Below are 23,739 nucleotides of genomic sequence, written 5' to 3' on the forward strand. Positions count from 1 at the left end.
TTAGTGAGACAGTTTAACAAGAGGCCCATGTAGCATTTGAGGCTAACCACAAGATAGGTTGAGAATGCAAGGGAGGACATTTTCAGAGGCGTCACATCCAAATGGAAGATGTGGCTTAAGTGGGACGCCAAACAATTCCTACGCTAACCCTGACTGACTGTGCATACTGTACTATTCACACAGTAGTGTCAGTAGTGTGGCAGACACTGTTCAAATGGAGACTTCAACCTGTCACTGTGTGAGAGTGAGTTAGTTACCACAAGGGTCAAATGAGAAGTTGTCAATGACCTTTTATTTTTATGTCAAAGGCTTTGTAGCAGTAAACACACCTGTAGAATCAATTAATATCAAGCCGAACACATTACTGTTATAATGTATTTATCTTAAACTGATTTAGAAACAGTTTACTAGGTAATAAATGCATTACGAAAAAAATACACAAAAAAATGTTAATATGTTAGTGTTTGTCACTGTTTAGGTCCAGTTTGAACAATCCAAGACTGATCTGTCGTATGGCAATGATATTTCCTCCAAATATTCTGCTAGGCCATACAAATACCGTGGTGATTGTCCAACTCCTATAATGATGTTATGCACCATGGTGACCATCACTTTGAAGGTAAACTGACCCGGAAAACCACTAGTCATATTATCTGAGAGTAATGCTCATCACTGACCAGATGAATCCTGCGTAGTCGAGATGTGTTTTCTGTTGCTGCGGGTTCTGAGGTAAAGTTGAACCTGATGAGTGGAGCTACTCATCTCTCCGACCACAGATGGTTTAGACCTCTCTAAATAACACACACACACACACACACACACACACACACACACACACACACACGCACACACACTGTTCCACTGGTTATGGTATTTCTGTGGCCACGTGTTCTTTAGACTCCTGAAAGTCCCCTTAACGTTCTTGGGACATTGTGTCATGGCCCCCTGGAGGTGTTTGACACGTGATGGTCCCAGGTGCCCCAAACGATTATAAGTAAAGTAATTAAATGGTATGGGGGTTATAAGGTAACTGTTATAATGTTCAGCTAAAATAGTGTAAAATCTTCAATCAGTGACTATATGAGTGCATTTGGCATTATCACTTCACACTGACTTTTCAATATGACCCCACATGGGTTTGAATTTACAACCTCTGGACTTGGGGTGGACTTCCTGCTGGGCCACCAAAATCTGTCAAATTTCAGAAGTTCCCCTACACATTCATCAGTGGTTCACCAATCAGGGCCTTAATGGGCTTGGCAACAGTAAACAAGGAAGATGTGTCATGAAACTAGGGTGCGTGTGCCCTGGGTAAAATGTTTGTTTGTTTGTTGGTAGAACGTCTCTTTGCGACCATCAGGTGATGTCCCCGGGACGAACCGGGTACTAGACAAAAACCTCCAGGGAACCATGAAACAACATCCCAAGAACGTTCAGGCGCCCTCCAGGGGACCATGACACAACGTCCCAAGAACGTCCTAAAAACGTCCTCGGGGACATTCCCGGGACCAACCGAGAACTAGACAAAACCACCCAGGGACCAGGACACAACGTCCTGACGACTTTAGGCCGACTATTACGTGACATCACGGGGTCGTCCTAACGAACTCATTATTGTTTGCAGGGGTCATATCTGAAAGTAATTGTTATCACTGCCCAGATTAATCATTGGTTATTATTAGAGATGCCTTTTCTGTTGCTGTGGGTTCTGAGTCAGGGTTTTATCTGATGAGTGGAGCTACTATTCTCGGATAATTTACACACACACACGCGCTCTTTCCACTGGTTTATGATGTGTTATGAAGTGTTCTTAACACAGGGCCTAGGTGTGACATGGTAAGAACAGAAAGGTGATGGGGGCTGAGGGAGGGACAGGAAGAGAGTGAGAGAGGTGAAGAAAAGACAAGGGCTTACAAGACAGGAAGTAGGGGTGGTGTTGGTGGTCTACTCAGTCATTCCATCAGTGTTTGCATGAAATAAGTCGCAACACAACCACTGTACAGTAAGAAGAATTTAAAGTAGCTGCGGACAGAGATTTATTGTGTGTCCAATTCGTATGGTTCATGCAAATAAGGCAGACACCATCAATAATAATAATAATAATTATAAGTAATAATAATACAATGTAGACAGTTGAAATATGAGTGGCCGAGCATGTATGCATGTATGCAAAAGACAAAGAGGAAGAGAGAAAGAGAGAGAGAGAAAGAGAGAGACAGATCTGTGACTGACCCAAAATTAAAATGAAGGAAAGCTTTGACTATGTACAGACTCAGTGAGCATAGCCTTGCTATTGAGAAAGGCCACCGTAGGCAGACATGGCTCTCAAGAGAAGACTCACTGCCCACAAAATGAGGTGGAAACTGAGCTGCACTTCCTAACCTCCTGCCCATTGTATGACCATATCAGAGAGACATATTTCCCTCAGATTACACAGATCCACAAAGAATTCGAAAACAAATCCAATTTTGATAAACTCCCATATCTACTGGGTGAAATTCCACAGTGTGCTATCACAGCAGCAATATTTGTGACCTGTTGCCACGAGAAAAGGGCAACCAGTGAAGAACAAACACCATTGTAAATACAACCCAATTTATGCTTATTTATTTTATCTTGTGTCCTTTAACCATTTGTACATTGTTAAAACACTGTATATATAAATATATATATAATATGACATTTGTAATGTCTTTATTGTTTTGAAACTTCTGTATGTGTAATGTTTACTGTTAATTTTTATTGTTTATTTAACTTTATATATTATCTACCTCACTTGCTACCTCACTTGCTATATTATCTACCTCACTTGCTTTGGCAATGTTAACACATGTTTCCCATGCCAATAAAGCCCTTGAATTGAATTGAGAGAGAGAAAGAGAGAAAGAAAGTAAGACAGAGAGTGAGAGAGAAAGAGAAAGAGCAGAGGTGTCGTCTAACCACAAACATGTACTGTAGGTGAGATAAGTGTGTAGGAGAGACTGGAACACTGTAGTCCGTTATCACAGCCCATGTGTTCAAAAGTACACACTGCACGTTGCCCACACACACACACACACACACACACAGACTTCTGTTCCAAGCCAGAGGGTTGCTCTCCGGTTGAGAGACAAAGAGAGTATAGCCTCAGGGCTAGTCTATGTTAATGTGCCTCCAGGATATATTAGCTAAGTCATATTTAATATACTGTTCCGTTTGTATAGTGATTCCTATGGTGGGAGAGGCATTGGGACACTCTGACCATCACTTCCCCTCTCTCTCTGTCGTCCTTCCCTCCATCACATTTTTGTGTGCAAATGAATGGGTAAGCATGGAGATAGTCATTTCCAAACTAGTTCTCTTTAAGCCATGTTCTGGGCTGAGATAGGCCTATCTACAGATAACTGAATGTAATAAAGGTTTGATGAAAGGTTGCACATGATAGTCAGAAAAGGGCAGAGAAGTAAATAACACAACCAGGTTTGGGGTTAATTCCACAAATGCAATTATAGTTCAATTCCCCCTCATTGTAAATTCCATTTAATTCAATTCAAATTCCTGGTCAGTCTCTGAATTCAGTGATGATTAAATTCCTCCCAATTACAATGTTAGGTGCATTCCAAGAATTCAATTCCCAATTCAATTCCCCAACAATTCCACAAATTCCAATTCCTTCAGCCAATCAGGCTGATCATGTCACTGTTAGCTATACTGGCAATATATAAATCCATGTAAACATGACTTATATTTGTTTTATACTAGGTGGAATTTTAAATGGAATTAGAATTGACCCCAACTAGACAGACACTGGACCCAACTAGACAGACATCAATTAAATAATAATATAATCATCATCATCATAACATTATAATATATACAATTTAGCAGATGTTCATAAACTCGTATGGTTCATAAACTCGTATGGGTAGCTCAGGTTCATAAACTCTGTCTATCAAAGACAATTAGTTAAAATCCAAATAACTTCACAGATTGTCATTGTAAAAGGTTTAAACACCGTTTCCCATGCTCGTTCAATGAACCATAAACAATTAATGAACATGCACCTGTGGAACGGTCGTTAAGACACTAACGGCTTACAGACAGTAGGCAATTAAGGTCACGGATATGAAAACTTAGGACACTAAAGATGCCTTTCTGCTGACTCTGAAAAACACCAAAAGAAAGATGCCCAGATGCTAATCTGTGTGAATGTGCCTTAGGCATGCTGCAAGGAGGCATGAGGACTTCAGATGTGGCCAGGGCAATAAATTGCAATGTCCGTACTGTGGAACGCCTAAGACAGTGCTAAAGGGAGACAGGACGGACAGCTGATTGTCCTCGCAGTGGCAGACCCAGTGTAACAACGCCTACACAGGATTAGTACATCCGAACATCACACCTGCAGGACAGATACAGGATGGTAACAACAACTAACTGAGTTACAACAGGAACGCAAAATCCCTCAACCAGTGTTCAGACTGTCCGCAATAGGCTGAGAGAGACTGGACTGAGGGCTTGAAGGTCCTCACCAGACATCGCCTATGGACACAAACCCACCGTCGCTGGACCAGACAGGACTGGCAAAAAGTTATCTTCACTGAAGAGTCGCGGTTTTGTCTCACCAGGGGTGATGGTTGGATTCACGTTTATCGTCAAAGAAATTTGCGTTACACCGAGGCCTGTACTCTGGAGCGGGATCGATTTGGAGGTGGAGGGTTCGTCATGGTCTGGGGCGGTGTGTCACAACATCATCGGACTGAGCTTATTGTCATTGCAGGCAATCTCAACGCTGTGTGTTACAGGGATGACATCCTCCTCCCTCATGTGGTACCCTTCTTGTAGGCTCATCCTGACACGACCCTCCAGCATAACAATGCCACCAGCCATACTGCTATTTCTGTGAGTGATTTCCTGCAAGAAAGCAATGTCAGTGTTCTGCCATGGCCAGCGAAGAGCCCGGATCTCAATCCCATTGAGCACGTCTGGGACCTGTTGGAACGGAGGGTGAGGGCTAGGGCCATTCCCCCCAGAAATGTCTGGGAACTTGCAGGTGCCTTGGTGGAAGAGTGTGGTAACATCTCACAGCAAGAACTGGCATATCTGGTGCAGTCTATGAGGAGGAGATGCACTGCAGTACTTAATGCAGCTGGTGGCCACACCAGATACTGACTGTTACTTTTGATTTTGACCCCCCCTTTGTTCAGGGACACATTATTACATTTCTGTTAGTCACATGTCTGTGGAACTTGTTCAGTTGATGTCTCAGTTGTTGAATCTTTCTATGTTCATATAAATATTTACACATGTTAGGTTTGCTGAAAATAAAACGCAGTTGACAGTGAGAGGACGTTTATTTTTTTGCTGAGTTTATATATTAATAGAGAGTTACCTAAACTGAAGTAGATGAGAGGTTCACACAGCCAAAGAAACATTAGACAAGATCAGTCATTGACACAGGCTTTGCGAGACAGCATCCGACATCACATATTACAGTCTGTCTTTTTTAGCGTACGCTGAATTTACAAAGATGTTCAAATAAACCTAGATGTAAACTAAACCCAGCATGACATTCCCAGGTAAGGGATAGGTCAAGCTCTTACAACTTGGCAACGACCAAACTCTGGTTATGAATGGGGGAAAAGGAGAACTTCTGTTGTTACACTCTCTCTTTCCGTTCTAATTCATAAATGTAAGACTTTCGCAATAGCTTAAATTACATCTTCATTCAGATAAACGGATCTGAATGACCAAACTGCTGGTAAAGTCTAGGCCTACTTCTGCTTTTCATGAAGGGGGAATCACAATGCAGAACTAGAGAATAAATGGCGTTTTCAAACATGATTTCAAGACATTTGGTCATTTGTCTTTCACCATTTCAGGGTGCACTTTATCTGAACGTTTCTACTATTCAACGACCACAACAACACCAAAAAAACACCTTGCCCAATGCAGGCTGAAGACAGGCCGTGCCCTGAAAGGCATGACTACCCAACCCATGGGTCCAAACATGACTCAATACCCACACCATCTACCTGTTTCCTGTCACACCAAACTCATATGTAACACAGACACAGAGCTGTCTCTAAGGAAATCAATGGGACGGATGCATCTCAATAGCTTTAGGCGATACGTTTCTGCATATACTATGAGTTGCCTTTTTATCCACAAAGCATATTTTCACTCAATTCCTATTTTTTGCCAAAAGTGCAATCTGAAGTACAGGAGAGTGCAGTCTGCACACTGCAAAAAGTCATCATCGATATTCCCTGTTGTGGTTAACCTTTCTGCCTGATAAGATGCTGGTGGTGGTAAGAAGCTTCCCCTAGTCCAGGGATGAGCAACTAGCCGCCCGCCGACCATTTGAAAGCCCTCGGATCATTGGAATTGTTTATTTTTTACACATGTTAAGTTTGCTGTCTTACTGTTGAGAGTTAGAATAGTAGAATACACAAGTTGCAATTCCTTAATATGGTTAGTGTATCAGCTGTTTTTATCTTGTTATGTCAGTCACTGGCAGTCTATCTAAACTTGTTATTATGGTCGAATTACTGACCTGGCTTAGAAAACAAATATTTTGTTAGTCAGTCTCACTTAGATATGAAATTAAAAACTGCAAACATTTCTCTCCAGCTCATTTTCCTCTCTGCCCCATGTCAAGATGTGTAGAATTGCAGCAAACTTTGTTTTAAAACTGCAAATGAACGCAAAATTATATATACAGTGGGGCAAAAAGTATTTAGTCAGCCACCAATTGTGCAAGTTCTCCCACTTAAAAAGATGAGAGAGCCCTGTAATTTTCATCATAGGTACACTTCAACTATGACAGACAAAATGAGGGAAAAAAATCCAGAAAATCACATTGTAGGATTTTAAATGAATTCATTTGCAAATTATGGTGGAAAATAAGTATTTGGTCAATAACAAAAGTTTATCTCAATACTTTGTTATATACCCTTTGTTGGCAATGACAGAGGCCAAATGTTTTCTGTAAGTCTTCACAAGGTTTTCACACACTGTTGTTGGTATTTTGGCCCATTCCTCCATGCAGATCTCCTCTAGAGAAGTGATGTTTTGGGGCCGTTGCTGGGCAACACGGACTTTCAACTCCCTCCAAAGATTTTCTATGGGGTTGAGATCTGGAGACTGGCTAGGCCACTCCGGGACCTTGAAATGCTTCTTCACTCCTTCGTTGCCCGGGCGGTGTGTTTGGGATCATTGTCATGCTGAAAGACTCAGCCACGTTTCATCTTCAATGCCTTTGGTGATGGTAGGCTTTGTTACTTTGGTCCCAGCTCTCTGCAGGTCATTCACTAGGTCCCCCCGTGTGGTTCTGGGATTTTTGCTCACCATTCTTGTGATAATTTTGACCCCACGGGGTGAGATCTTGCGTGGAGCCCCAGATCGAGGGAGATTATCAGTGGTCTTGTATGTCTTCCATTTCCTAATAATTGCTCCCACAGTTGATTTCTTCAAACCAAGCTGCTTACCTATTGCAGATTCAGTCTTCCCAGCCTGGTGCAGGTCTACAATTTTGTTTCTGGTGTCCTTTGACAGCTCTTTGGTCTTGGCCATAGTGGAGTTTGGAGTGTGACTGTTTGAGGTTGTGGACAGGTCTCTTTTATACTGATAACAAGTTCAAACAGGTGCCATTAATACAGGTAACGAGTGGAGGACAGATGAGCCTCTTAAAGAAGAAGTTACAGGTCTGTGAGAGCCAGAAATCTTGCTTGTTTACAGGTGACTAAATACTTATTTTCCACCATAATTTGCAAATAAATTCATTAAAAATCCTACAATATGATTTTTCCTGGATTTCTTTTCTCATTTTGTCTGTCATAGTAGAAGTGTACCTATGATGAAAATTACAGGCCTCTCCCATCTTTTTAAGTGGGAGAACATGCACAATTGGTGGCTGACTAAATACTTTTTTGCCCCACTGTATGTATATATATATATATATATATATTTTTTTTTATCTCAGCTGTCAAGAGGAGGGACACTAAAATGTTTTGCTCGTAGTGGGGGGGGGGGGGGGGGGGGGGGTACACAGACCCGCGAGCGACTGGCCCTGATTTTTTGTGTCCCCTACCCCTATCAAAGTTGCCCTTCCCTGCCCTAGGCCAACGAATTGGTGTGGACTGGGGCTGGTGCACTTGGTTTCAGGGAACGGAAAACTCTTCCTCTTTCTTCCTCTTTTCAGTTTCCTGCTCTGACCGCAAAGGACCGATCTGGATGGAGGGAGGAAGGATGGGTGGAGGGAGGGAGGGCGGGAGAGGAGGAAGGAGGGCTGTGAAATGTGTGCAGTCACAAGCACATGATCTCATGACCTCACAGCATGCCCAAACATATCTGTTGACATCCTCACTTGTGGCCCCCGTCACCCCACCCCACCATGCCACACATACACATACAAATACACACAGTGTCGTATGGCAGTATAGAAAAATGTGCAGTTGTTAAATTGCTAATTCCCTGCTATTCTACACATTTTGAGTAGTGCATACACACACACACACCCCAAGTACCTACCGCTGCACAGTGGAAATCACAATCTAGTCACCCCTAGCCCTGGGTTTGTTTCATTTCAATGGACTAGGCCGGTGCAAATTCATGTCCCTATAAGACTCATGAAAGAACCAACCCCTAACCTAAATCCAACATAAATTCTACATTTTCCAACAGTAGAGAAATCCATAGGCCTGAATCCATCTGGTCAGTGGCCTGACCATCATATTTTCAGAGTTTCATTCAATAGGCAAACTATGGTCCTAATTACACAATCTTTGCAGGAAATGTCTGACTAAGCAGAAGCACCCATGAGTGTCCCCCCATCCCCCGTGACCCCAGCCAACCCCATCCTCGCTCTGAAAAAATAAAAAACAAAATATTTTCTGGAATAAAATCAGTTATTACAAATTTGCTGTACTAGAGGAAATTAGAGCGGGGTGGTGGTGGGTTAAAACATGTTGTACTAAACCACATATGCTTCTTTAACTCTTCAGACGCCAACAAGGTTCACAACTGTTGCACAAAGGTCTCCAAGCAGAAGATCACCGTTCCCATCATCGGCGCCAGACTGCAGAAAAAGGCCCTCCCCTGCGTCAACGCTGTCATGTAAGAACCTCTCCATCCCAACAGAACACAGAACTTCACAAATCATAATGTATTAAGGCCCACTTCTACAACCTCCAGACAGACGAATGAGTTAGGACAAAAGAGTAGGACAGCTGTCTCAATGTTGTCATCTTGTGTTCCCGCACAGCTTCGAGACCGACAACGGAGAGACCATCTGCAGCCATTGGAAAGAGTCCTGGGTTCGAAAAGCATTCTTCCAACTGGAGTGAGTCCTCAACAATATAACCAATGAGTGATCAATAGTCAGTCCTATTCATTCATATACATAGTGTAGTACTCCCTGTAGGCTAATCCTGTAATACTCACCGGTTACATACTTTCATGGCTGGCTAGAGTAGGTGACTTGCATAAAGACCTGTACAAGCGCCATTAGTAGAAAAGACCGGATGTAAAATAAATAAATGGTTGGTGGAAAGTTGAAATGCTTACTTTTGCTGGTTTCTTCTAGGATGGCCAGAAAGTCACTGGACACACAGGTCCCCACCGCCAACTCCCCCACCACATCCCCATAGAGGACGCTCTTCACCATCATCATCATCGTCACTCGCTGAACTTGAGGGATAGCGTTGTTTAAACCTGTAATTGAAAGGATAAACTATTACATTATTTATGCTAAAGAAGGTACATGTAAAGCCATCGAGATAATATGAGAGAAACTGGTGTATTTATTATTTATTGCCAGTTGAAGTATTTATTGGGTGTTTTATATGTAGATTGAATGGCTTTGTATGAATTGCAGTTTGCTATATGCTATTAACATTTAGTTAATTCATATGATGTGCATTTTAAAGTCAAAGGTCAACAGCCTATTTCCAAGTTGAAATAAACTGGAGATGTAAGAATTTATGTCAAGTATTTATACCAAATAAAACAACTGAATCCTTTGCTATCCCATCTTATAATCAATCCCCGTGGTCATTTCGTTAGAAACATGAGTCCTGCGTATTGTACATTCTCCATTTGCATGGGTTAATTGGCTTCACACTCCCATTAATTTCTTCATTCTGAACCAGATTTTGTCTGAATCGCCTCTACTTATAGATTCTTGCCGCCACCGGGCGGATTCAATGTAGCATTGCAGCTACATACATTCAACATGTAATGGACCTTTCCTTATTTCATCTCTTTCATTTCACACTTGACTTCGAAGCTTCATCAGCTCCTAGGGTTTGCGTTACAGTTGATGCAATTACCTTGGACGCCTAAACGGAAATGAAAACCAGGTGGAAATATGTTGTGACCTGCTGCACCGGTGTAGATGGAAGGGGGGGATAGAAAGTTCCTAGATGTGTGCACGATCTCGCACTACACTGGCTCCTTGACACGCGACATTCGGACGTTTCCTTTCAAAAAAAATCCGAAGCTCCAAACGGACCTTTTCTAGTAATTTGCTTCCCAGCTAACGGCATTATTAACGTTTCACCTGGAGCCTGTCTTATCAAATGAGGTGACACGGAGGTTTGATGAGACATTGTATGACGTTAGTTAGCTACGTTTGATGTTCGTGTCATTCGGTAAACAAGTCGAGCGAAATTATTCGAATGATTATGCAAAATAATCACGAGTTGGAACCGCTAACGTAACGTTACCTAGCTAGCTAACGTTACTCGCCGAACTGTTGGCCAGCAGCGAATCAACTGCTATCCTAAATGTACTGTACTTTTGTATTCTTGACAGGTGCAAACTAGCCACGGTAACATAGTGTGCAAGATGGGGATGTCGTTGTCATATCCACTGGTGAAAGAGCCAGAAAGTTATGTGGATCCTGATCTAAACGAAGGTAATGGCGTCAACAACCGTTAGTAGCTCAAATGCTGAATGAATAACCTGTGCATGGTTGGTGTACCATTCTTGTTTCCCAACGCCTCACCAGACTCCGACGAGATGAATTTCGCTATGGAAATGCATGAGATTAACCTGAGCTACACATACGACATGATCCAACAGAGGATCCGCTCTATCAAGGAGTCCGCCAAATTTGACAGTGAGTTTGGACCTCGTAATATTTGTTGTAAATATCCTATCAGAATTACTCGGTTTCCAAGTGGCGCGGTGGTCTTTGGCACTGCATCTCCGTGCTAGAGGTGTTACTGCAGACCCTGGTTCGATCCTGGGCTGTTTCACATCTGGCTGTGATTGGGAGTCCCGTAGGGCAGCGCTCAATCGGTTGGGAGGCCGGGGTAGGAGGTCATTGTAAATAAGAATTTTTTCTTAACTTACTTGCCTAGTAAAATACAAAAAAAATTATGTTTGACTTTCAAGAAAAACATATTGGTCCAACTCGGGCACAAATTCCTGTTAGCTGCATAAAACTAATCCCATACAGTCATTGAATAATCTTAAATCCCTGTTAGGTGCAAAAAATGAACCCCATACAGTCATTGCATAATGCTAACTGGATAAATTGGATTACTTTTCTCTATAATTTAGCCTAACAACAGGGTGGAACTGTATGGATTAGACAAACAGACCATCATCAAACATGGGAAAATAGATCAAACTGACTGTATATACACTATATATACAAAAGTATGTGGACACCCCTTCAAATTAGTGGATTTCCCTATTTCAGTACCCGTTGCTGACAGGTGTATAAAATCAAGCACACAGCCATGCAATCTCCATTGACAAATTTTGGCAGTAGAATGGCCTTACTGAAGAGCTTCGTGACTTTAAACGTGGCACTGTCATAGGATGACACCTTTCCAACAAGTCAGTTTGTCGAATTTCTGCCTCGCTAGAGCTGCCCCGGTCACCTGTAAGTGCTGTTATTGTGAAGTGGAAACATCTAGGAGCAACAACAGCTCAGCCACGAAGTGGGAAGGCCACACAAGCTCACAGAACGGGACCACTATATGCTGAAGCATGTAAAAAAAACACTCACTACCGAGTTCCAAACTGCCTCTAAGTAATGTCAGCACAAAAACTGTTCGTCTGGAGCTTCATGAAATGGGTTTCCTTGGCCGAGCAGCCGCACACAAGCCTAAGATTACCATGCGCAACGCCAAGCATCAGCTGGAGTGTTGTAAAGCTCGCCGCCATTGGCCTCTGGAATGATGAATCACGCTTCACCATCACCAACTTCATGGCAACATTTTGGCCCTTTGCGGTTTCAGCATGACAATTCCCCCGCACACAAAGCGAGGTCCATACAAAATGGTTTGTCGAGAGATTGGTGTGGAAGAACTTGACTGGCCTGCACAGAGCCCTGACCTCAACCCTATCAAACACCTTTGGAATGAATTGGAACGCCGACTGTGAGCCAGGCCTAATCGCCCAACATCAATGCCCGACCTCACTAATGCTCATGTGGCTGAATGGAAGCAAGTCCCCACAGCAATGTCCCACCCCAAAAAAATTATGGCACTTCCTGAACTTGATGTCATTGTGGGAAGGGGCTGTTTTCTTAAATGAGAATTACTACAAAGTAACAGGGTGGAAAGTGATATCAGGGACACACAGAAAATGTTAAATACAAATATAATAAATACAATAATCATGAAAAAAATATAGAATTTGATGAGAGAAATTTTAAGGACTATAAAAGAATGAAGAAATACAGCCTTAACAGCCAAATGCTCCATCTTAACATAGGCAGGGCAAACCCATGTTGGTGAATTCTGGTATATCATCAAATAAGTCAATCACAGCATGTTTTGGGATTTCATAAATTTTTAAAATTCCATTTATATTCCTAAAACCTTAGTTGAAAATTATGCTGTTGCTGATCTTGTTGACAAGACAATTTAATAAATAGCCCAATGTCGCAACAGTTTTGACGTTCCAAATCAATAACCACAATGTAGAAACAGTTTGATATATTGAAAACCTAAACATTCAAATGTATTATCTACACATACATGTGCAACAATAGTAATCATATTACTTAGATCATTTTTTTAACAAGCACCTTGTAAACTGCACACGCACCAAAAACCCTGTTTGTTTTGACAAGTGACAATATATTACTCCTATTGATCAGGGGGGAAATCAGGTTGTACGTGCTGTTGAAACTAACAACAAAAAACATGGAAACTGGATATCTTTTTTGACATCATGGATTAGAGGACAACCTGCAGAAGATGGGACAGCTACATTTCAGTGTTGAATTTTTGATAAGGGGGTTGCCAAAACAAAGAGAAACACAACACTGTTTTATCAATTACTCATATCGATATCAAGTTGATTTCAATAGAGCGAGAGGGGATATGTTGCACATTCTGTTCACTAGCACAACTCAAGAATCATTTGTATTTCCCTGGTAGAGGACAACACGTGGAAGACCAGCTACATTTTGAACTGGTTTGCTTTTTGATTCACGTGAGTCACCAACGTGGCAAGTGTAATGTGACATTGTTAATCACTAATCACTACACATTGAAACCAATAGAACGGACCAAGCGTTTGGGTAGTATGTGCTGGTTTAAACGTACGTTATATCAAGGCTGTACGGAAACTTGGAATGACCTATACGTGGTTGGTTTGACGAGAATTTGTAGAAGGCTTCTATCTATATTTTGGAATGGGCCGGATGTTGATTTCGGGAGGCTGCCATCACGTAAGAGGGAACAAATCACCTTCTCTGATGGTTAACTTCAACCAATCACAACCCGCCATAGGATATCAACAGTGACAATGGTTGGTTGCTGTTGAAGAGAGAGTTTGAATGTCAAATCCGTGTATTGGTGTGTGGCCAGCGACTTTTATAGAGAGACCGTCCCCGAATTACCCGTGCCATTTGAGAAATCAAATAATAGCTGCGTTCTAAGTCCTGCGACCCCCCCCCCCCCCCCCCCCCGGCAAAATCAGCAGTACAAAACCAAAGATATTGATCAGTTTTAAGCAATTGATATTGTGTCGTCATGTTGCCTTTCTACTAACATCACCAATCTGAAGTCAAAAAGCATCTGTACAGTGTGTTCAGAAAGTATTTACTACTTGTGGGGGTGATTTGGCCTGCTGGGTTTTTATAAATGTAACCCGTGGTTGTCTGCCTGCGTGTAGAGTACAGCTACGACTGGAACACCAGTGTGTTGGCTCTGAAGGACGAGTTCCCCCACTGGACAGCTGATGACCTGCTCAACCTGAGACGGCAGTTTGAGATTTTTGACACCAACAAAGACCGCCTGCTGGACTTCAGCGAGTTGTGAGTGAACGTAGTACACGCCGATGTGACTTTTGATGTCATGTGGCTACTCGGTGGTATTTAGCTCAAGCCTAGGGGGCTGTAGGTGGCAGCACACGCACACAAATGCCATCTACAATAACGAGGTAGGTCTACTAGTAGTCTTATTGTGAGTCATGGTTTTAAACCATCACACTTGAATAAAGGGGCTACTGCGAGCACAGACTTACCTCCCTCTACCCCCCTGACAGTTGCGCTTCTCTGAACATGGTCAACGATGCATCAACTATGGAGGCCAGGAAAGAAATGTTTAGTAGAGCGGACAAGGACAACTACAAGTCCATCAACTTCGAGGAGTACCTCCAGGTAGAGCACATGTAATGGCGCTGATGGGAAGTCTCTGCATCTACTTCCAACTCGAACCTTGTTGGCTCGTCTTGCAAAACAGAGGATGAGTGTGTCCCCGTTTTCTTTTGTGTCTCGGCCTATATTGTGATTATACCGGTCTGTGTTGTGTCCCCTCCAGCTGATGTATGACCTCAAGCAGGGCACGCCGGTCCCCAAGCCCCTCGAGAGCGAGGACGACAAGGACACGGCCACCGGTGACATCATCTGTGAAGTGGCCCGCATGGACACCTTCCAGCAGATGTGCTACGGGGTCTTCTAAACACAAATACACACTCCTGATGACATGTTGGATTTGTTGTGCCTTAACTGGGATTGAGGAAATGACATTGTATAAATTGGCTTTATATAATTCAAAATGATTAAATATACAGTTATTTTTCCCCAACCTCTTGGTTTGTCTCAGGTGATCATTTGAAGTCGTGATGGGTTCTGGTTTTGCACTGTACTGTTTGAACTAGGTCACATTCACAACTAATGCCCATGCCGTTGTCAGCTCTAGTTCTACAGTAATGTGACAAATAAATAATCAAGGCTGGCATTATCTCAAATAATTTTATTTCTGCCGACCTTAAAAGAAACAAACGTTCTACATTTAAATGTAGAAAAAATATGATTAATTGAAGCCGTTGACTTTACTAGCTTATATTGTGGATTCAGAGGACCCCTGTAAGCTTAAGCAATAGAGTACTACAGTCATCAACAACAGCAAACATCAGAGCTAATGCATTATATTTCACATAATATCTGCATCATTTCACCACATTACTGAATGTTGGGATTACTGGTGATGTAGGAGAATGTTGCTGTGGCTGGATGTTTCTTTCAGATCGGGGTGGTGGGGGGCGTTTCCCGTCACAGTCTTGCTGCTAGACATCTTCTTCAGTTCGGAGCTGCATATGACACAGAATATGAAACTCAGGACATTTTGAAGCAGACTCGCATGAATTTCTTTCTTTAGAAGGCAGTCGTTTGTACATGAAGACACTGGGTAAAACCTGTACGGAAAGATCGATTGACATCCAGTCTTGTGGTTTTGGTGTATTTTGTAGTTCTGAAACCACGGTGTTTTACCCAAAAGACTCAGACTTTTCTGTTTCCATCTACGAGGGCCGGCACCATTTGTCTCACTGGGCCATGGCTCCTGCTGTCCTGCTCTCACTCAGGGGCCAAAGCCAGGACACTGGTACTTTTCAGCTGACATTTACATACCACGGGCTAACTGTGAACTTTAACACCTCACAAAGCAACTGTTGTGATTGTGCAGAGGTTGTTGATTCTGTTCTTCACAAGTCCTCACTGCCAACACTAGCTATGGAAACACAATATCCTTAGTGTAACATCAAGAAGTACACACTAGTGTAACACTGGTGTTCCAGTTGAAAGGCAGCATGTGTGGTCTTATTAAGAGAAGTGTGTTTGCGTACCTGAGACGAGCCAGAGCCTTCCTCACCCATTCGTCCTTAACTGTGGCGCACACCTTTTTGTTCTTCAAGGTGTAGAAGCTACGACAGAAAACACACCATACATAAGCGTGTTTGACGCCAATGTTTGTAAACAATGTAAAATGATATAGCCTCAACATGGTTAAAACCACCTTTTTTATATATATATATGTCGTGGATGGTCAGTCCTTGCGTCCATAGCTCTGTCTATGAATTTGAGAGTGGTTATATTTCTGCAGGCCCATCCCTCAGCTGTTTACCAAAACAGAGGCGGGTTCTCGCTTTGTTATTGTTTCAATGAAGGACTGTAGCTTTATACCCTTGACCTCATAGAGATGACAAAATATGAGCATACATTCTAAGATTATGGTAAAGGTGTGTGTGTGTATACTCTGTTCAGGGCTTACATGATAGCGTCGATGTTGCACACCTCCTTGGACCTCTGTAGTTTGTAGCCTTTTATCTGCTGGTCGGGTATAGGCTTCTCCTGGTACTCCACACAACAGTAAAGTCTCCTAGGACCGTCTGAACACATGCACAAACATCAGTCAGCCACATGCCACACACACTGTAATCTATTCTGTGAACTACAATGCTAGTCTTCTAATCTGATCTAACCTAACCAACATGACCCCAAAACAGAGTTGGCAGGTCTCATAGCTAGACCTTATCAGACCATGGTAAAACAAATAAGTGGTACATTTACATGGGCAAAACTCTTAAACGGGTAAATTGGTTACCAGGTAAACTTACATGCAGCTGAGGTTGAACTGAACATGGTCCCAACACAGCAGAGAAGCAGGATTGTCTTCAGGTATGTGGGAGCCATGGTGATGCTAGACTAGAGAAGATACACCAAACACGCCTACGGACTGATCCTATATACCCCTACAAACAGGTGTGTGCATGTGAGTGTGTGTTTGTTGACGATTCTGATACATGTCAATCATGTCCTTCACTCCTAACCTGTGGTTTCTAAATTGAGGACAGGAAGCCCATCTCTGCATGATGGCTGACAGAGATGCAAACATTGCCTGTTCCCATGACCCGTTTAGTTCGGGCCTATATCAGTTGTTGCACTGGTTGTCGCTGTATGCTAATTTGTTCTCAGTCGTATAACCTGGTTACGGTCATGTCATAGGTCCACACCTAATGGTGCTTGAATGGTGTGTGTTTTGACTGATATGCATACAGTAGTGACCTTACAAATCTAGGGACTGATGCAGGCTCAAGGCCAACTCAGGCTCCCCTCGACTTTTCCCAAACAGAGCAACATCACCCCACATGGGCATAAAAAACAGTGTTTGGCTGTCATGTCTGATATTCCAACTCTAATATTCATGAGTCAAGCATCTTTTACAAGCTCAGAAGAGTCAGCAATAATATTATGAGAGCACAGGAGGTTGGTGACACCTTAGTGTGGCAGGTAGCCTAGTGGTTGGAGTGTTGGGCCAGTAACCAAAAGTTTGCTGAATCAAATCCCTGAGGTGACAAGGTAAAACATCTGTTGTTCTGAACCAGGCAGTTAACCCACTGCTCCCCAGTAGGCCATCGTTGTAAATCAGAATTTGTTCTTAACTGACATGCCCTGTTAGATAAAGGGTCAATAAAATAAAAACATTGGAGAGAACAGGCTTGTGGTGATGGCTGGAGCGGAGTAGGTGGAATGGTATCAAACACATGGTTTCCGGTTTGATGCCGTTCTGTTCCAGCCATTATTATGAGGCAGCCTCCCCTGTATGAGAGTGTTTGTGGTGAAGTTATGAAACAATAGCAGGTTGTCAAAAACCCCTCGTCTGTACCGTGACCTATTTAGTGGTTCCTGCAGAAAGCTGACAAGAGCAAACCCAGATCACCTGACCTAGATAAAATAAATGCTATTATTGTGTTGTCATGCAGCACTGAACATTAGTCTCAATAACAAATGCCATGAGAAAAATTGCTAGTGGGTAAATACAACTATGTGGGTTCGATTGAGCCCAGAATCTGGTGCCGCACTATGAAAGAAAATATATGTGGCCTAACTACCGAAGATCAATAAAAAGTGCATGTTTCAAGTACATTTTTGAACAGTTGAATATGGCTTAATAGCTTCAAATCAATTGATAAAAGCTCAAATCAATAATAGTTTAATAGAACTCAGCATTTGCTACTTCTGTGGCAACTATGACAATTTTCAAATGCTTTTTTGTCATTAATTTAAGCCACTTTAAACTTTAAACTTTCCAATATATATGCAGCTGCTATTGTAAAGCCATCCACATACAGATTTCTGAGAAGTAGCCTATTGATTTTGGGTCAGCTACATTAAGTGTTTTTCACATAAAGTATTTTAGTAATACTCCAATCGAACAACATATCAGCGGGGGAGTGACAGTGTGGGTGTGAGTTTGGGACAATGTATATATTATGGATACCCATTATATACCCATTAGCTGCTGCCTTGGCAGCTCTTCCTGGGGTCCAGCAAAATTAAGCCAATTTATACAATTTTTAAAACATTATAACACATTCACAGATTTCACAACACACGGTGTGCCCTCAGGCCCCTACTCCACCACTACCACATATCTACAGTACAAAATCCATGTGCATGTATAGCGCGTATGTTATCGTGTGTGTTTGTGTGCGTGCGTGCGTGTGTGTTTATGCATGTGTCTGTGCCTATATGTGTTGCTTCACAGTCCCCGCTGTTCCATAAGGTGTTTTTTAATCTGTTTATTAAATCTAATTTTACTGCTTGCATCAGTTCCTTGATGTGGAAAAAAGTGCCATATAGTCACAGCTCTATGTAGTACTGTGTGCCTCCCATAGTCTCTTCTGGACTTGGGGACTGGGAAGAGACCTCTTGTGGTTTGTCTTGTGGGGTATTCATGGGTGTCCGAGCTGTGTGCCAGTAGTTCAAATGGACAGCTCAACATGCATTCAACATGCATTCAACATGTCAATACATAAATACAAGTAGTGATGAAGTTAATCTCTTCTCCACTGTGAGTCAGGAGAGACTGACGTTAATATTAGCTCTCTGTGTACATCCAAGGACCAGCCGTGCTGCCCTCTTCTAAGCCAATTGCCAATCTACTGTAAGTCCTTTTTTTTCAAGGTGCAACAAAACTAGGGTCTGTAGGACCCGCCTTCTTGATAGTGTTGTTAAGAAGACAGAGCAGTGCTTTATTGTGCACATACTTCTCCCCATCTTAGCTACTGTTGTATCGATATGCTTTGACCATGACAGTTTACAATCCAAGCAGTTTAGTCATCTCAACTTGCTCAATTTCCACATTATTTATTACAAGATTTAGTTGAGGTTTAGGGTTTAGTGAATGATTTGTCCCAAATACAATGCTTTAAGTTTTAGAAATGTTTAGGGCTAACTTATTCCTTGCCACCCACTCTGAAACTAACTGCAACTCTTTGTTAAATGTTAGTCATTTCAGTTAGTTTTTAAGCTGACGTGTATAGTGTTAAGTCATCAGCATACATTACTCAAAGTTAGTGGCATGTCGTTAGTAAAGATTGAAAAAGCAAAGGGCCTAAACAGCTACCCTGGGGAATTCCGGATTCTACCTGGATTATGTTTGAGAGGCTTCCATTTAAACTTCTTAAGGATTGGTGTCCCGCTAACGGGACAACTTCCAGTGAAACTGGAGGGCGCGCAATTCAAATAATTATGGATTTTAAACATTTATGTACATTTAAGTGTCATATATCGGCTGAATGCTTAAATACTTGCTAATCTAACTGCGTTGTCCGATTTATAGTAGCTAATACAGCGAAAGCATGGCATGCGATTGTTTGAGGACGGCACTCGACATCAAAATATTTTTCCACAGGTACAGGTTTCATACATTCACATATAACAACTAAATATTCACTTACTTTTTGAGAATATTCCTTTGATTTGTCATCCAAAGTGTCCCAGCTATAACATGTAGTGCCTTTTTGTTAGATAAAATCCTTCTTTATATCCCAAAAAGTCTGTTTAGTTGGCGCCATCGATTTGAGTAATCCACTCGTTCAACTTGCAGAGAAAGGAATCCAAAAATCTACCCTTAAACTTTGTTTCAACAAGTCAAAATACATTTCTATTTACTCCTCAGATACCCTAAAATGTAATCAAACTGTAATATTTATTTCGGAAAGAAGTATGTTCAATGGGAAACCGATTTTAGCATGCCTATAGTGTCTTCATGGCGCATGCAATCAAGAATTTCCAAGACTGTGTCCTTCTACTAAAACTGACATTTCTTTTTTTTTTGGAAGTTACAAGCCTGAAACCTTGAACATAGACAACTGACACATTGTGGAAGCCATAGAAATTGCATCCAGGGAGCTAATTTTGAATATGACCTTTCTCTTGCCTTTCTAAGAGGATGGTCTCTAAACATTATTATTTATTTTTAAATCTAGTTGGTTTTTCTTTGGATTTTCTCCTACCATATCTATTATGTTATATTCTCCTACGTTATTTTTGCATTTCTACAAACTTCAAAGTGTTTTCTTTCCAATGGTACCAATTACATGCATATCCTGGCTTCAGGGCCTGAGCTACAGGCAGTTTACTTTGGGCACGTCATTCAGGCAGGAAGTGGAGAGAAAAAGGGGCCTAGCCCTAAGTTAAAGAATGCTGTGGCAGATGGCAGGGAGAGGTGAGGGGAGTGGTTATTGAGGGGAGATATCTTGCAGCCCCCTGGCTCCACACCCAAGCCTTATTTGGACTTCCTGCCCCAACGAGGCGAGGCTGTGAGTGTGCTTTACTGTAAAATAGCATTGTATCTGGTCAAACACCATTTTTTCCAGGATTGATAGCAGGCTGATTGGTCAGCTAATTGAGCCAGTAAAGGGGGCTTTACTATTCTTGGGTAGCGGAATTACTTTAGCCTCCCTCCAGGCCTGAGGGCACACACTTTCTCGTAGGCTTAAATTGAAGATGTGGCAAATAAGAGTGGCAATATCGTCTGCTATTATCCTCAGTAATTATCCATTCAGATCGTCAGACCCCGGTGGCTTGTCATTGTTGATAGACAACAAAACAGTTTTCACCTCTTCCACACTGACTTTATGGAATTCAAAACTACAATTATTGTCTTTCATAATTTGGTCCAATATAAGTGGATGTGTAGTGTCAGCGTTTGTTGCTGGCATGTCATCCCTAAGTTTGCTTATCTTGCCAATGAAAAAGTCATTAAAGTAGTTGGCAATATCAGCAGGCTTTGTGATGAATGAGCCATCTGATGGTTCAATGAATGATGGAGCCGAGTTGGCTTTTTTCCCCAAAATGTAATTCAAGGTGCCCCAAAGGTTTTTACTATCATTCTTTATATCATGTACCTTTGTTTCATAGTATAGTTCATTTTTGTTTAGTCACAGGATTTCTTAATTTGCAGTATGTTTGCCAATCAGTTGGGCTGCCAGACTTATTTGCCATACCTTTTGCCTCATCCCTCTCAACCATACACTTTTTCAATTCCTCATCAATCCAAGGGGATTTAACAATTTTTACAGTAATTTTTTAACTGGTGCGTTCTTGTTAGTAACTGGAATAAGCAATTTCATAAATGTGCCAAGTGCAGCGTCTTGTTGCTCCTCATTACACACCACAGACCAGCAAATATTATTTAAATCATCAACATATGATTCACTACAAAACGAATTGTACGACCTCTTATTACCAGAGTTTGGAACTTGGTTTTTCCTAGATATGGCTATTATATTGTGTTGACCTTCTACAAATGCCTCTTCTGATATTGAAAAGTTCAAAGGAAAAGTTAGAGATTGTCTAACAGTCTCTCACATAAGATCATATTTTTTGCTGAAATATCTATATCAGCAGTTGAATTTGTGTAATCTGAAATGGTGCATTGCCATCCATAAACTGTCACCACAGAGTGCTGATGTGGAGGAAGGGGTGCATGCTCCTGTTTTAAACAAGATCAGAATTTCTCAGCGACGTCTGAATGCATGGCTCACTGTGCCCTTAGGTAGGATGTTGACACACTCATCTCAAGGTTTTCACTCACCCACCACCCACACCCACACCCACACTCCACAGCCTTTTTGTCAATGTTGTAGTTTTAATCATAACCAGTGGAGGGGGATATGGTACAGTAATTAAAATTAAAATAAATGTAATCTGCATGAATAGATTTAATATAATCTCATTCCATTCTGTATTGTTAGATTTGTCAGTAGACATCAATGATGTATATAAACACTAGATTGCAATTTGCTATGTATTGGCCAATGAGAAGCTTTGAAGCCTCCCATCGGCCATATTGGTACTCCTCAGAAGAAGCAGTCCTCCATAGGAATGTACAGTATTTCAATGAAATGTTTCAAGGACGCAATAACATGTATTTAAGTATTATTTGGTTGTTGTGGGGACAGTAACATAAGTACTCTCTCTTTTTATTTGTATGTTTAACTCACACAATGTCATTTAAAAGTGTGCATTACGTTGTCTGTAAGAGAATAAACATGGTAAAAATGAATGTAGACATCAATAAATGCATTTCTATAGCTTCCAAAATCTTTTTTTACAATGGTGGGGGAGTAGTAAAATGGAGGTGCGGTGGCAGTCATGTAGTGTATGTATAAATCATTGATAGGCACATATGCAAGCTCTTGGTCTCTGTCTGACCCTCTCATGTCTGTCTGTGTCATATCTGCACCGACTGGCTCTAGTGTTTATTGTCCGGCAGTCTTTGACCTTGTGCATCCCCCGCACCTTGGAGTCTTTTGGTATACTCCAGTCAGCTATCTCTGACCCTGGTGACCCCCGAAGTCTCAGTCCTTTGGTACGGACTGATAAACTCCATCTCCAGAATGCAGTGGAATCAGAGCAAGCCTTCCAGTTGATCTGTAGACTATCATTGACTTTGATGAGCCCAGTCCTGGAGATGTGTCAGACAGACCCATGCTTTGATCATCCTCAGTTTAGGCAGAGAGAGAAGGAATGAAAACATGGTGGGGAGGTCTAAGTGTAGCACAAACCAATAGACGTAACCTTGAACCTGGAGCTCCCAGGTTTGGGTTAGAATCAGCCAGTAGAAGATGGTGAATAACACCTATAGAAAGTCAAATGGATCAAGCAGGTTCAGAGGAACTCTCCGTGAGTTGGTCTATCTTGGTGTTTGTCTCTCCCTGTCTCTCTCTCTCTCTCTTTGCCATGCAAAACACAGGGCCTTGTTGTCCTCTCATCCTTGAAGAACTGAGAGATAAAGAAGGCAAAGAAAGAAGTGATGATTGGTTATTTGACACTTCCCTCCTTCACCCTCCTCCTGCATGTGTGTGAGTGTTGTTAGTTGGTGTGAAAGAACAAACATGGCGGAGGGGGCTGTCAACAGACAGAGACAGGAAGTCAAAGGTGACGAGTGACGGATCTCAAAACCAACTTCCTGTTAGGAGAGTCCACTGTTCTCTTCCTTATTTTCGGTCTCCTCTTCTCTCCTTTCTGCTCTCAAAGCTTTGCTATGTAATACCCAAGTTAATGCTTTGTTAACAGAGGGCTGGTGTAGAGCTGCTTTGTAGTGTGTGTGTGTGTGTGTGTGTGTGTGTGTGTGTGTGTGTGTGTGTGTGTGTGTGTGTGTGTGTGTGTGTGTGTGTGTGTGTGTGTGTGTGTGTGTGTGTGTGTGTGTGTGTGTGTGTGTG

At 42.0% G+C, this 23,739-nt stretch overlaps 3 protein-coding genes across 7 annotated transcripts; 2 read left to right on the forward strand and 1 right to left on the reverse strand.

Moving 5' to 3' along the window:
* Positions 1-6,275: 6,275 nt before the first annotated feature.
* On the forward strand, positions 6,276-10,008 carry LOC109872017 (uncharacterized). The gene is made up of 4 exons (XM_031806392.1): positions 6,276-6,287; positions 8,909-9,093; positions 9,242-9,319; positions 9,563-10,008. Exons 1-4 carry the CDS (start codon positions 6,276-6,278, stop codon positions 9,624-9,626), a joined length of 339 nt encoding a protein of 112 aa, XP_031662252.1. The 3' UTR covers positions 9,627-10,008.
* Positions 10,009-10,143: 135 nt separating this feature from the next.
* si:ch211-122l24.6 (calcium-binding protein J) lies at positions 10,144-15,033 on the forward strand. 5 transcript variants are annotated; one of them, XM_020463085.2, is made up of 6 exons: positions 10,144-10,212; positions 10,792-10,894; positions 10,988-11,098; positions 14,119-14,260; positions 14,491-14,605; positions 14,766-15,033. In XM_020463085.2, exons 2-6 carry the CDS (start codon positions 10,825-10,827, stop codon positions 14,904-14,906), a joined length of 579 nt encoding a protein of 192 aa, XP_020318674.1. In that variant the 5' UTR covers positions 10,144-10,212; positions 10,792-10,824; the 3' UTR covers positions 14,907-15,033. The 5 variants fall into 5 exon arrangements, with proteins under 5 accessions (XP_020318674.1, XP_020318673.1, XP_031663070.1 ...); XM_020463084.2 differs by lacking the exon at positions 10,144-10,212 and adding an exon at positions 10,226-10,337; XM_020463083.2 differs by lacking the exon at positions 10,144-10,212 and adding an exon at positions 10,232-10,572.
* Positions 15,034-15,185: 152 nt separating this feature from the next.
* LOC109872016 (C-C motif chemokine 20) lies at positions 15,186-17,009 on the reverse strand. The gene is given in 5 exon segments (XM_020463089.2): positions 15,186-15,493; positions 15,495-15,537; positions 16,072-16,149; positions 16,497-16,614; positions 16,843-17,009. Coding segments are annotated over 5 exon segments (339 nt in total). The 5' UTR covers positions 16,919-17,009; the 3' UTR covers positions 15,186-15,469.
* Between the last annotated feature and the right edge of the window lie 6,730 nt (positions 17,010-23,739).

This window comes from Oncorhynchus kisutch, linkage group LG27, assembly GCF_002021735.2.
Source record: "Oncorhynchus kisutch isolate 150728-3 linkage group LG27, Okis_V2, whole genome shotgun sequence".
Lineage (NCBI taxonomy): Eukaryota > Metazoa > Chordata > Actinopteri > Salmoniformes > Salmonidae > Oncorhynchus > Oncorhynchus kisutch.